The sequence below is a fragment of the Heliangelus exortis genome, unplaced genomic scaffold (assembly GCF_036169615.1).
Source record: "Heliangelus exortis unplaced genomic scaffold, bHelExo1.hap1 Scaffold_86, whole genome shotgun sequence".
Lineage (NCBI taxonomy): Eukaryota > Metazoa > Chordata > Aves > Apodiformes > Trochilidae > Heliangelus > Heliangelus exortis.
Window position 1 is genome coordinate 33,280 of NW_027286002.1, and position 12,652 is coordinate 45,931.

At 57.4% G+C, this 12,652-nt stretch overlaps 1 protein-coding gene and 1 long non-coding RNA gene across 4 annotated transcripts; one reads left to right on the plus strand and one right to left on the minus strand.

Moving 5' to 3' along the window:
- Positions 1-2,090: 2,090 nt before the first annotated feature.
- Positions 2,091-3,045, minus strand: LOC139791026 (uncharacterized). Its single transcript, XR_011723758.1, has 2 exons — positions 2,983-3,045; positions 2,091-2,252 (listed from the first exon to the last, which is right to left on the minus strand). It is a non-coding gene; the product is annotated as an uncharacterized lncRNA (long non-coding RNA).
- A 133-nt stretch (positions 3,046-3,178) lies between these two features.
- APEX1 (apurinic/apyrimidinic endodeoxyribonuclease 1) lies at positions 3,179-10,870 on the plus strand. 3 transcript variants are annotated; one of them, XM_071732813.1, is made up of 5 exons: positions 3,179-3,245; positions 4,031-4,166; positions 4,938-5,089; positions 6,643-6,838; positions 10,334-10,870. In XM_071732813.1, exons 2-5 carry the CDS (start codon positions 4,115-4,117, stop codon positions 10,846-10,848), a joined length of 915 nt encoding a protein of 304 aa, XP_071588914.1. In that variant the 5' UTR covers positions 3,179-3,245; positions 4,031-4,114; the 3' UTR covers positions 10,849-10,870. The 3 variants fall into 3 exon arrangements, with proteins under 3 accessions (XP_071588914.1, XP_071588916.1, XP_071588915.1); XM_071732815.1 differs by having other exon boundaries at positions 4,941-5,089; XM_071732814.1 differs by having other exon boundaries at positions 3,179-3,239.
- The last annotated feature ends 1,782 nt before the right edge of the window (positions 10,871-12,652 follow it).

The window sequence follows — 12,652 nt, forward strand, 5'->3', positions numbered from 1 at the left end:
CCCCGTTGCTATGGGAACTCCCCGTTGCTATGGGGACTTCCGGTTTCCATAGCAACCCTAAAAAACCCGGGCCCCCCCCAACCTCCTCCCCCCCCCCTTCCCCCAAACTCCCACGCAGGCTTCGGCTCCGCGCAAGGCCCCGGCTCCGTCTCCATGGCAACCGCGCTGGAACCAATCAGCGGCCCCGGCTCCCACCTGCGCTTCCGGGTTCTCGGCCAATCAGCGGCGGCCTCGCCAGGAGCCCCCTCCCCCCCCTCCCCCCCCCCACCCCGGGAGGGAGCGAAGGCGCCAAAAGGAGCGGGAAAAGGGGGAGACAAAATGGCGGCGGCGCCCGGGGATGACGTCACAAAGGGCGCGCCGGAAGTGGGGAGAAAAATAGGAGGGGTCAGGTGACCGGAATGCTGGGTGCTGATTGGCGGAGAGAAGGGGGAGGGGGGAGGTGGGGTGTGACCTTTGAACCCTGGAATTTGGGGAGAAATGGGAAAATTTGAGGGGATTTGGGGAGTTCTGGGGGAATTTGGAGGGATTTGGGGAATTTGGGGGGTTTTAGGGAATTTGAGGGAATTTTGAGGACATTTGGGGGAAATTTGAGAACATTTGAGGAAATTTTGCGAAACTTTGAGGGAATTTGGGGGGACTTGAGGAAATTAGAACAGAATTTAAGAAAATTTAAGGAATCTTGAGGAATTTTGAGGAATTTTAAAGTATTGGAAGCAACCGGCAAGAATTTCAAGAAATTTTTTGAAAGACTTTGAAGGAGCTTGAAAGAAATGGGAAATTTGAGGGAATTTGAGAGGAATTTGAACAAAATTTGAAGGAATGGGAAAGAAATTTGGAGACACGGGAAGAGAGCAGAAGGAATTTGAAGAAATTCGAAAGGATTTGATGGAATTTGAAGAACTTTGAAGGAAATTGGGGGGAAATTTGGGCCAATTTTGGGGCCAATTTGAAAAACAGGGGGGAAAATGAGGTGGGAGGGGGTTGGGTGCCAAGATTTTGGGGGAAAACGCGGAGATTTGGGGGAAAAAAGGGTGAAAAGTGGGGAAAAGCACCTTCTACTTCCGGCTAGCAGCGCCCCCTACCGCCGGGGAGGTCCGAACACCCGGCTGCGCGCATGCGCGGGGGTGAAAATGGCGGCGCACGGCACGGAGACAAAATGGCGGCCGCCACGCACAAGATGGCGGCGCCCACGGCGCTTCCCGCCCCTTCCCTCCCCCCTCAGCCCCGTTCTTCGCTTTTATCCCAAATTTTCCCCTTTTATCCCATATTTTCCCCTTTTATCCCGATTTTTTGCGCTTTTTCTCCCTCTCCTCCGCTCATTGGTCACTTTTCAAGTTTATTTTCTTATTTTTTGAGCGGTTTTCCCTCGGTTTGTCCTCGTTTTCCCCTCAACCCCCCTTTTTTTTAACCAAGTTCTTTATTTCACACAATTTCATTATTTTTTCCCTCTTAAAAACGGTGTTTTCCCCATTTTTCCCTCTTTTTCACCTCAATTTTCCCATTTTTTCCAAGAATTTCTCCTTTATTCTTGAATTCCCTCAGGTTTTCCCCTTTTAAAAGACATTTTCCCATTTTTCACCATTTTTAAGGTATTTTTTTTCCTTTTTGTCGCCTCTTTTTCCCTAAATTCTCCTTTTTTAAAAAATTTTCATTTTATTTCACCCTTTAGTAAATAATTTCACCATCTTAAAAGTTTTCCTAATAACTCTCTTCCCTTTTAGAAAACATCAATTCTTTTTTTTCCTTTATCCTTTTATTTGAAGGTTTTAAAATTTCTACTGCTTTTTTTCACGAATTTTTCCCTTTATTGCCCCTTTTTAATATTTTAATTTTCCCATTTCAAAATCAATTTTCCTTCAATTTTAAAAAACCCCTTAAAAAACCCTTTCTCCTTTATTTCACCCTTTCATTCTTTTTTTTTCTCTCTTTCCCTTTCCTTTCAACATAATTTTTTAATTCCCTTTTTATGGGGAACATTTGTTTCTATTTTATTTATTTTATTTTTTATATTTCCCATTTTAAAATTAAAATTAATTTCCCCCCCTTTCCTCATCTCACTCTCCAGAACACGAATAAAACATTTCCAAAGATCGCAGAGCCAAAGTTAATCATTTATAACGCTTAAAAAACATAAATTAAACGCTTAAATAATATTAATAATAATAACAAATACTAATTAACTATTTGATCGCGGGGATTAAGCGCCGGCTCCGCTTCCTCAGAGCAAACGCTTCCAAACTGACAGAAAAAACCTGCAGAAAAGAGGAAAAAACGGCAGAAATTGAGGAAAAGTATTTAACTCAATCTTAATTTAATGACATTTAAACATTTTAAGTTAATTTATAGCGGTTTCATTAATAATTAACAAAAGGCGGTAAAGCGGCCACACTGAGAGAACGCCGGGGGGGGGGGGGGGGGAAACGAGGACAAAGAAGCGGCAAAACTGAGGTAAAAAATTCCCCTAATTCCCCTGAAACACCCCCTAAACCCCCTATAAACGTCTAAAAAACAACTTTAAGCATTAAAATAATTTTAAATAGACGAAATTATGAAGAAAATTCACGCTAAATCCGGGACTCCCCCATCGTTCCCTCAGCGACCGCCAGGGAAAAACCGCCCATAAAACCTCGAAACCCCCCAACAAACCCCTCAAACCCCCCCAAAAAACCCCGAGAACCGCCCCAAAAATTGTAAAAAAACCTTTAAAAAAACCCTGAAACCCAAAAATGGTCAAAATTGCCTCAAAACGCCTCTGTCCGGCCCCGCAAACTCCGGGGGGGGCACCCGCCCGGCACCCGCCGGGGTCTCCGCTCCCCCCGGGTGAATCTAAAGCCGCTGAAATTTCCTCTCCGACTCCGCTAAAACCCCGCTCGCCCGCGGCTGTCGGCGACGGGGGGAACGCGGGTCGCCTATCGCGATATCCCCGCGATACTCCCGACCTCCCACATGGCGATGAACCCCCTCCCCCACCCCCCTTTTTACCGCGTTACCGATCCGACCGCTCCGGCGTCCGAGCGCGGACTGAGCCCTGAGCCCCGGGGAGGCTCCGCCCCCTCCTCCCGCGCAAGCCCTGCCCCCCTCCGCTTCCCATTGGTCCCCGTAGCGCTTGAGGGGCGTGGTTTAAGGTCGCACCGCCCCCGCGGACCCTCCCCTCCCCCCACGTGACGCGGCGCCGTTTCCGTTTCCGGCCCGGGCCTTGCACGAGGAGCCGCTCGCGCCGCCGCTACCGCCGCTGATTGGTCCCGGTACAAAGGGGGAGGGGACACGGGAAGGGGGCGGGGCTACGGGAGGGGAGGGCGGTGATTGGATGAGAGGGCGGTGGGGGATGGGGCGGGGTCTAAAATGGGCGGGGCTTAAAGGGGGCGGGGCCTAAGGGGGGCGGAGCTCCGAGGGGCGGGGCCTAAATGGGGCGGGGTTAAAAGGGCGGGGTCTAAGGGGGCGGGGTCTAAAATGGGCGGAGCCTTAAGGGGGCGGGGTCTAAGGGGGAGGAGCCTTCAAGGGGTGGAGCCGCTGTGGTGGGCGTGGTCATGTTATTAAAAGGAGGCGGGGTCTAAACGTGGAGGGCGGGGCCTCGGGGGCGGGGCTTGTGTGGCGGGCGGGGCCTTAATGAAGGTGCTGAAAGGGGCGGGGCCTAACGGGGGCGGAGCTTAAATCGGGGGTGTGGCCTTAAAGGGGGCGGGGCTTTAAAGGGGGTGAGGCCTGAGGGGCGGAGCCTAAGCAGGTGGAGCTTGTGTTATGGGCGGGGCCTAAAGGGGTGGGGCTCGGTGGGAGGGGCCTAAAGGGGGAGTGGCTTCAGGGGAGGGGGCGTGGCTAAGGCGGGGCAAAAACCCGGAACTGATGGGAAAAGGGCGGAGTCAAACGGTGGGAGGGGCTTAAAGGGGCGTGGTTTGGTGTGGGTGGGGTCTGGGTGGGCGTGGTCAGGGGGTGGGGCCTAAACCCAGAAGTGAAGGCAAAGGGGCGGGGGTTGACGAGGGGCGTGGCCTAAACCCGGAAGTGAGGCTTAAATTTAGGGGCGTGGCTTAAAAAACAGGGCGTGGCTTGGGCTGGGAGTGTTGTGAGGGGGCGAGGCCTGACCCGGAAGTGCTGTTTGGGGGCGTGGCCTGACCCGGAAGTGATGCCGAAGCGTGGGAAGAAGGAGGCGGCTGAAGGGGAGACCCCCAAGAAGGGTGAGTGACCAGTACGGACCAGTATAGACCAGTACGGACCAGTATGGACCAGTATGGACCAGGATAACCCAGTATGAACCAGTATGGAGCCCACAGTAGTGTCCCAGTATAAACCATTTTGGCCCAGTACAGACCAGTATGGACCAGTCTAAACCAGTATGAGCTGCTAGGGACCAGTATAACCCAGTATAAACCAGTGTGAACTGGGAAGAAGCCAGAGAAGCTGACCAGTATAAACCAGTCGAGACCAGTATAAACCAGTAAGGGGCAGTAGAAGCCGGTGTGGGCCAGTATAGACCAGTATAAACCAGTATAGCCCATTCTAAACCAGTATGGACCAGTATAACCCACAAAGGATCAATAGAACGTTCCCAGTATAAACCAGTATGGGCAGGGACAGACCAGCATAAACCAGTATATCCCACTAAAAACCAGTACAAGCCATTTTAAAGCAGTCTAAGCTTACCAGTATGACCCAGTATAGACCAGTATGGAGCTCTGTAGCCCAGTATGGCCCAGTTTGGACCAGTACGGGGCCCCAGGCTCTTCCCAGTCCCCTCCCAGTTGCCTCCCAGTCCATCCCAGTTGGACCAAACCCACTCCCAGTCCCCCCCAATCCCCTCCCAGTCCTTCCCAGTCCCTCCCAGTTCCCTCCCAGTCCATCCCAGTTGGACCAAACCCACTCCCAGTCCCTCCCAGTCCCTCCCAGTCCCTCCCAGTCCCTCCCAATCCCCTCCCAATCCCTCCCAGTTCACTCCCAGTCCCTCCCAGTAGCCTCCCGGTCGTCCCCGGAGGACCCCAGCACCTCCTACGTGGATCCCCCCTTACGGGAAGTGACGTCATCGGGGCGGGGGTGGAGCCTGAAGGTGACGTCATGGAACGTGGACGGGCTCAGGGCTTGGGTGAAGAAAGGGGGAATTGAGGTGAGGGGGAACCTTGGGGGGGGGGGGGACACGTTTAGGGGGGACACCTGGGCAGGGGGGGGAGTTATAAGGGGGTGGGAACCAAATATGAGGGGTGGGGGATGGGTTTAGGGGGGACACATGGGGTAGGAACCATGGGTAAGGGGGTGGGGGACACAATTAGGGGGGACACCCGGGTGGGGGGGGGACTTGTAAAGGGGTAGGAACCAAATATAAGGGGTGGGGGATGGGTTTAGGGGGGACACGTGGGGTAGGAACCGTGGGTAAGGGGGTGGGGGACGTCTTTAAGGGGGACACCTGGGTGGGGGGAACCAGATGTGGGGGGTAATAACCATATGTGGGGGGTGGGGGATGGATTTAAGGGGGACACATGGGGTGGGAACTATATATAAGGGGGTGGGGGACACATTTAGGGGGGACACATGGGTGGGGGGGAGTTATAAGGGGGTGGGAACCATATATGGGGGGTGGGGGATGGATTTAGGGGTGGGACAGCTCCGGGGGGGACGTATATAGGGGTGGGACCTTCTGAAAGGGCGTTGGGGACATATTTAGAGGGGACTCATGGGGTAGGAACCATAGATGAGGGGTGGGGGACACGTTTAGGGGGGACACCTGGGTGGAGGGGGGACTTCTCCAGGGGTAGGAACCAAATATGAGGGGTGGGGGATGGATTTAGGGGGGACCCAGTTAGGGGTGGGACCCATAGAGAGGGGGGGTAGGAACTGAAAATAGGGGGGAACCATTTAGAGGGGTTGGGGGGCACATTTAGGGGTGGGACCCATATAGATAAGAGGGGGGTAGGAACCAAAAATAGGGGGGAACCAATCTTCAGGGAGGTAGGAACTATGTTTAGGGGGAACCATATAGGGGTGGGACCCATAGAGAGGGGGGATAGGAACCAAATATAGGGGGGAACCATTTATAGGGGCTGGGGGGCATATTTAGGGGTGACACCCATCTATAGAAGAGGGGTAGGAACCAAAAATAGGGGGGAACGAATCTATAGGGGGGTGGGAACCATGTTTAGGGGGGACACATTTAGGGGTGGGACCCATAGAGAGGGGGGTAGGAACCAAATGTAGGCGGGAACCATTTATAGGGGGGGTAGGAACCATTTAGAGGGGCTGGGGGGGCACATTTAGTGGATGAACAGTGGGGGGAACCATAAATAGGGGGGAACCACATGTAGGGGAGTGGGAACCATGTTTAGGGGGGAAACATTTAGGGGCGGGACCCACAGAGAGGGGTAGGAACCAAATGTAGGGGGGAACCATTTATAGGGGGTAGGAACCATTTAGAGGGGCTTGGGCACATTTAGAGGTGGCACCTCCCCAGGGGGGACCCATCTGGGTGTGACACCCTTAGGCCGACCCCTAGGAACCATTGTTCGGGGGGAACCATTGCCAGGGGGGTGGGAACCGTTGCTCCCCCGGGGGGACCCATTTAGGGGCCGGACCCCTTTGGGTTTTTGGGGTTTTTCGCCCGTTTTTGGGGCTTTTGGCCTCGTTTCCGCGTCACGTGACCCCGGGGGGGGTCGGCCCCGCCCCCAGTGGGTGGAGTCAGAGGCCCCCCAGGTCCTTTGCTTGCAGGAGACCAAGTGCGGGGGAGGGGCGGTGCCCCCCGAATTCCGCTCCCTCCGGGAACTCCTCCCCCACCAGTTCTGGGCCAGCAGCCAGGGCCGCCCGGGCTACGCGGGGGTGGGGCTGCTGGCCAAGGACCCCCCCCTCAGCGTCACCTACGGCATCGGTGAGGAACCAGCACACACCAGTACACACCAGTACACACCAGTACACACCAGTACACACCAGTTGGCCCCAGTCCCCTCCCAGTGCCTCCCAATCGCCTCCCAGATGACTTAAACCCCATCCCAGTTGACCCCAGTCCCTCCCAGTTGACCCCAACAGTGTCTCAGTCCCTCCCAGTTGCCTCCCAGTTGCCTCCCAGTTCATCCCAGTTCCCTCCCAGTTCATCCCAGTCCATCCCAGTTGACTTAAACCCCATCCCAGTTGTCCCCAGTCCATCCCAGTTGACCCCAACAGTGTCTCAGTCCCTCCCAGTTGCCTCCCAGTTTCCTCCCAGTTCATCCCAGTTGCCTCCCAGTTCATCCCAGTTCCCTCCCAGTTCATCCCAGTCCATCCCAGTTGACTTAAACCCGATCCCAGTTGCTCCCAGTCCCTCCCAGTTGCCTCTCTGTTCATCCCAGTTGACCCAATCCCCTCCCAGTGCCTCCCAGTCACCTCCCAGTTCACTTTAACGCCATCCCAGTTGACCCCAATCCACCCCAGTTGCCTCCCAGTTGCCTCCCAGTCCCTCCCAGTTCATCCCAGTTCATCCCCGTTGCTTCCCAGTTCATCCCAGTTGCCTCCCAGTTCATCTCAGTCCATCCCAGTTGACTTAAACCCGATCCCAGTTGCTCTCAGTCCATCCCAGTTGACCCCAGTCCCTACCAGTTGCCTCCCAGTTCATCCCAGTCCATCCTGGTTAACTTTAACCCCATCCCAGTTGCCTCCCAGTTCATCCCAGTTGGCCCTAACCCCATCCCAGTTGACCCCAGCAGTGTCCCACTCCCTCCCAGTTGCCTCCCAGTCCCTCCCAGTTCATCCCAGTCCATCCCAGTTGACTCCCAGTCCATCCCAGTTGACCCCAATTGCGTTCCAATCCCTCCCAGTGTCCTTCCAGTTGACCCCAATCACCTCCCAGTCCCTCCCAGTTGTCTCCCAATTGACTCCAGTCCCTTTCAGTTGGCTCCCAGTCCATCCCAGTTGACCCCAACCCCATCCCAGTCCCTCCCAATCCCCTCCCAGTCCCTCCCAGTTGCTTCCCACTCCCTCCCAGTCCCCTCCAGCCTCCTCCCAGTCCATCCCAGTTGATTCCAACCCATTCCAGTTTCCTCCCAGTCCCACCCAGTCCCCTCCCAGTCCTTCCCCGTTGCCTCCCAGTCCCTCCCAGTTACCCTCAATCACCTCCCACTCCCTTCCAGTTGCCTCCCAGTCCCTCCCAGTCCCCTCCAGCCCCCTCCCAGTCCCACCCAGTCCCCTCCCAGTCCTTCCCAGTTGCCTCCCAGTTCATCCCAGTTGACCCCAACCCCCTCTCAGTCCATCCCAGTTACTTTCCACACCCTCCCAGCCCCTCCCAGTTGCCTCCCAGTCCATCCCAGTTGACTCAATCCCTTCCAGTTGACCCCAATCCCTTCCCAGTCCCTCCCAGTTGCCTCCCAGTTGACTCCAGTCCCTTCCAGTTGCCTCCCAGTCCATCCCAGTTGACTCCAATCTCTTCCCAGTCCCTCCCAATCCTCTCCCACTCTCTCCCAGTCTATCCCAGTCCCCTCCAGCCCTCTCCCAGTCCTTCCCAGTTGCCTCCCAGTCCATCCCAGTTGACCCCAACCCCTTCCCAGTCCCTCCCAGTCCATCCCAGTTGACTCAATCCCTTCCAGTTGACTCCCACTCCCTCCCAGTTGCTTCCCACTCCCTCCCAGTCCCCTCCAGCCCCCTCCCAGTCCCTCCCAGTCGCCTCCCAGTTCATCCCAGTCCATCCCAGTTGACTTAAACTTCATCCCCGTTGCCTCCCAGTTCATCCCAGTTGACCCAATCCCCTCCCAGTCTCTCCCAGTCACCTCCCAGTTGACTTAAACCCCATCCCAGTTCCTTCCCAGTCCACCCCAGTTGACTCCCAGTTGCCTCCCAGTCCCTCCCAATCCCCTCCCAGTCCATCCCAGTTGACTCCAATCCCTTCCAGTTTCCTCCCAGTCCATCCCAGTTGCCTTCCAGTCCATCCCAGTTGCTTCCCAGTTCATCTCAGTTTCCTCCCAGTTCATCCCAGTCCATCCCAGTTGAGTTTAACCCCATCCCAGTTGCCTCCCAGTCCATCCCAGTTGCCCTCAATCACCTCCCAATCCCTCCCAATTCCCTCCCAGTCCATCCCAGTTGACCCCAGTCCCTTCCAGTTGATTTCCAGTCCATCCCAGTTGAGTTTTAGTCCATCTCAGTCCCTCCCAGTCCATCCCAGTTGCCTCCCACTCCCTCCCAGTCCCCTCCCAGTCCACCCCAGTTGCCTCCCACTCCCTCCCAGTCCCCTCCCAGCCCCTCCTAGTTGCCTCCCAGTCCATCCCAGTTGACCCCAACCCCTTCCCACTCCCTCCCAGTCCCCTCCAACCCGTTCCCAGTCCCTCCCAGTTGGCTTTTATGCCATACCAGTCCTTCCCAATCCCCTCCCAGTCCATCCCAGTTGACTCAATCCCTTCCAGTTGCCTCCCACTCCCTCCCAGTCCCTCCCAGTTGCCTCCCAATTGACTCCAGTCCCTTCCAGTTGCCTCCCAGTCCATCCCAGTTGACTCCAATCTCTTCCCAATCCCTCCCAGTCCCTCCCACTCCCTCCCAGTCCCCTCCAGTGCCCTCCCAGTCCCTCCCAGTGGCCTTCCAGTCCCTTTCAGTTGACCCCAATCCCCTCCCAGTCCCTCCCAGTTGCCTCCCAGTTGACTCCAGTCCCTTCCAGTTGCCTCCCAGTCCATCCCAGTTGACTCCAATCTCTTCCCAGTCCCTCCCAATCCTCTCCCACTCCTTCCCAGTCCCCTCCAGCCCCCTCCCAGTCCCTCCCAGTTGCCTCCCAGTTCATCCCAGTTGACCCCAATCCCCTCCCAGTTCATCCCAGTTGACCCCGGTCCCTCCCAGTTGACTTTTGCCCCATCCCAGTCCATCCCAGTTGCCTCCCAGTCCATCCCAGTTGCCTCCCAGTCCCCTCCAACCCCCTCCCAGTCTATCCCAGTTGATTCCAATCCATTCCAGTTTCCTTCCAGTCCCACCCAGTCCCCTCCCAGTCCCTCCCAGTTGCCTCCCACTTGACCCCAATCCCTTTCAGTTTCCTCCCAGTCCCTCCCAGTTGCCCTCAATCAGCTCCCAATCCTTCCCAGTTGCCTCCCAGTCCATCCCAGTTGCTTCCCAGTCCCCTCCAGCCCCCTCCCAGTCTATCCCAGTCCCCTCCAGCCCTCTCCCAGCCCCTCCCAGTTGCCTCCCAGTCCTTCCCAGTTGACTCAATCCCTACCAGTTGACTCCCACTACCTCCCAGTCCTCTCCAGCCCCCTCCCAGTCCCTCCCAGTGGCCTTCCAGTTGACTCCAGTCCCTTCCAGTTGCCTCCGAGTCCCTCCCAGTTGACCCCAACCCCCTCCCACTCCCTCCCAGTCCCCTCCAGCCCCCTCCCAGTCCCTCCCAGTGGCCTCCCAGTTCACCCCAGTCCCCCCGTCGCAGGTGACCCCTCCCACGACTCCGAAGGCCGCGTCATCACGGCCGAGTTCCCTTCCCTGTACGTGGTCTCCGCCTACGTCCCCAACGCGGGGCGGGGATTGGTGCGGCTGGAGCGGCGCCGGGCCTGGGACTCCGCCTTCCTGCAACACCTCACGCGATTGGACGCCCTCAAACCCCTGGTCTTGGCCGGGGACCTCAACGTGGCCCACGGGGCCCTCGACCTGCGGCACCCCAAGGCCAACGCCCGCTCGCCCGGCTTCACCCGCGAGGAGCGCGAGGGCTTCGACGCCATCTTGGGGGCGGGGTTCCTCGACTCCTTCCGCCATCTTTACCCGGAAGCTCGCAACGCTTTCACTTTCTGGACCTACCTGGGCGGGGCCCGGCAGAGGAACGTGGGCTGGAGGTTGGATTATTTCGTCCTCTCCCAGAGGCTGGAGGAGGCCCTCTGCGACTCCAAGATCCGCAACGAGGTCATGGGGAGCGACCACTGCCCCATCAGCCTCTACCTCGCCGTCTAAGATGGCCGCCGGGCGTCGGGAGGGGCCGGAAGGGGGGGTGGGGTGAGGTCGGCCGAGCCAAGATGGCGGCGTTGGCGTCTGATTGGTTGTTGGGATGGCCTAAAGTTGGGAGTTGGTGATGGTGACGTCATCAAGATGGCAGCAGCGTCATCTGATTGGCCATTGGGATGGTCTGAAGTTGGGGTTCAATGATGGTGACGTCATCAAGATGGCAGCAGTGTCACCTGATTGGCTTCAAATCTCTTCAAAATGGCCCGAAGTTGGGTTTTGATGACGTCATCACCCCCAAGATGGCTCCGCCATCACCCGATTGGTCGTTGGAAGGGCCCAACCGCAGCTTCCGATGACGTCACCATCCTCAAGATGGCGGCGTCCTCGCCCCATTGGCCAAAAACCTCCTCAAAGTGCCCCAAAGTTGGGCTTCGATGACGTCACCGCCCTCAAGATGGCGCCACCCTCCCCCGATTGGCCGCCCCGCCCCTGGCCCCGCCCCCAGTGACGCCCCTGGCCCCGCCCCCGCTCCCCTCCCCTTGACCGGAAATCCCCCCAAAAGGCCCCGAGCTTGGGGTTCGATGACGTCACCGTGACGTCACCGCCCTCCCCCTCCCTCCCTGATGACGTCACTGGCCCCGCCCCTTCCACCCCCCCTTGACTTTGACCCCGCCCTCAGGGATCCCCTCCCCCCCCGGGATGTTTTTAGCCAATAAAATCCCTCGGTGTTGAGCCTCATTTGCATAATTTATTCATCGCTTTCCAACCCGGAAGGGGCGGGGCTTCACCTCTGGCCCCACCCCCCCCTTCCCACTTTCCCCTCCCCCTTCCCGCGGTGCATGCTGGGAAGGGGAGGGGGGGAGGATCCAAGATGGCGGCCGCGGTGACGTCAGAAGGGGGGGGCGGGGCCTTTCCCTTCCTCTTCCTCCTCACGGTGACGTCACAGGGGGCGTGGCCAGGCCGGGGGGGTGATGACGTCACAGGGGAAGGGTGGGCGTGGCTTAGTGGGAGCCGCCCCCACCAGAGGCCCCAAATCTCCATCCCAGTTGACCCCAAAGCCCTCCCAGTCCCTCCCAGTTGACTCTAAGTCCCTCCCAGTTACCTCCCAGTTCCTCCCAGTTGACCTCAAAGCCCTCCCAGTTCCTTCCCAGTCCCGACCAGTTCTTCCCAGTTGCCTCCCAGTCCCTCCCAGTTAACCCCAGAGCCCTCCTAGTTGCTCCCAGTCCCTCCCAGTTGGCTCCCAGTGGCTCTCAGGCCCTCCCAGTTGACCCCAACCCCCTCCGAGTCCCTCCCAGTTGCTCCCAGTCCCTCCCAGTTCACTCAAGATCCTTCCCAGTTCCTCCCAGTCCATCCCAGTTACCTTCCAGTTCCTCCCAGTTGACCCCACAGCCCTCCCAGTTACCTCCTAGTCCCTCCCAGTTCTTCCCAGTTGCCTCCCAGTCCCTCCCAGTTAACCCCAGAGCCCTCCCAGTTACCTCCTAGTCCCTCCCAGTTGACTCCCAATGTGTCCCAGTAGCTCCCAGTTGACTCTGTCACTCCCAGTCCATCCCAGTTGACCCCAAAGCCCTCCCAGTTCCTTCCAGTTCACTCAAGATCCTTCCCAGTTCCTCCCAGTCCATCCCAGTTGCCTCCCAGTAGACCCCAGACCACTCCAAATCCCTCCCAATTGACTCCCAGTCCCTCCCAGTTGGCTCCAAAACCCTCCCAGTTGCTTCCAGTTCCTTCCAGTTCACTCAAAATCATTCCCAGTCCCTCCCAGTTACCTCCCAGTCCCCTCCCAGTTGACCCCAAAGCTCTCCCAGTCCCCTCCCAG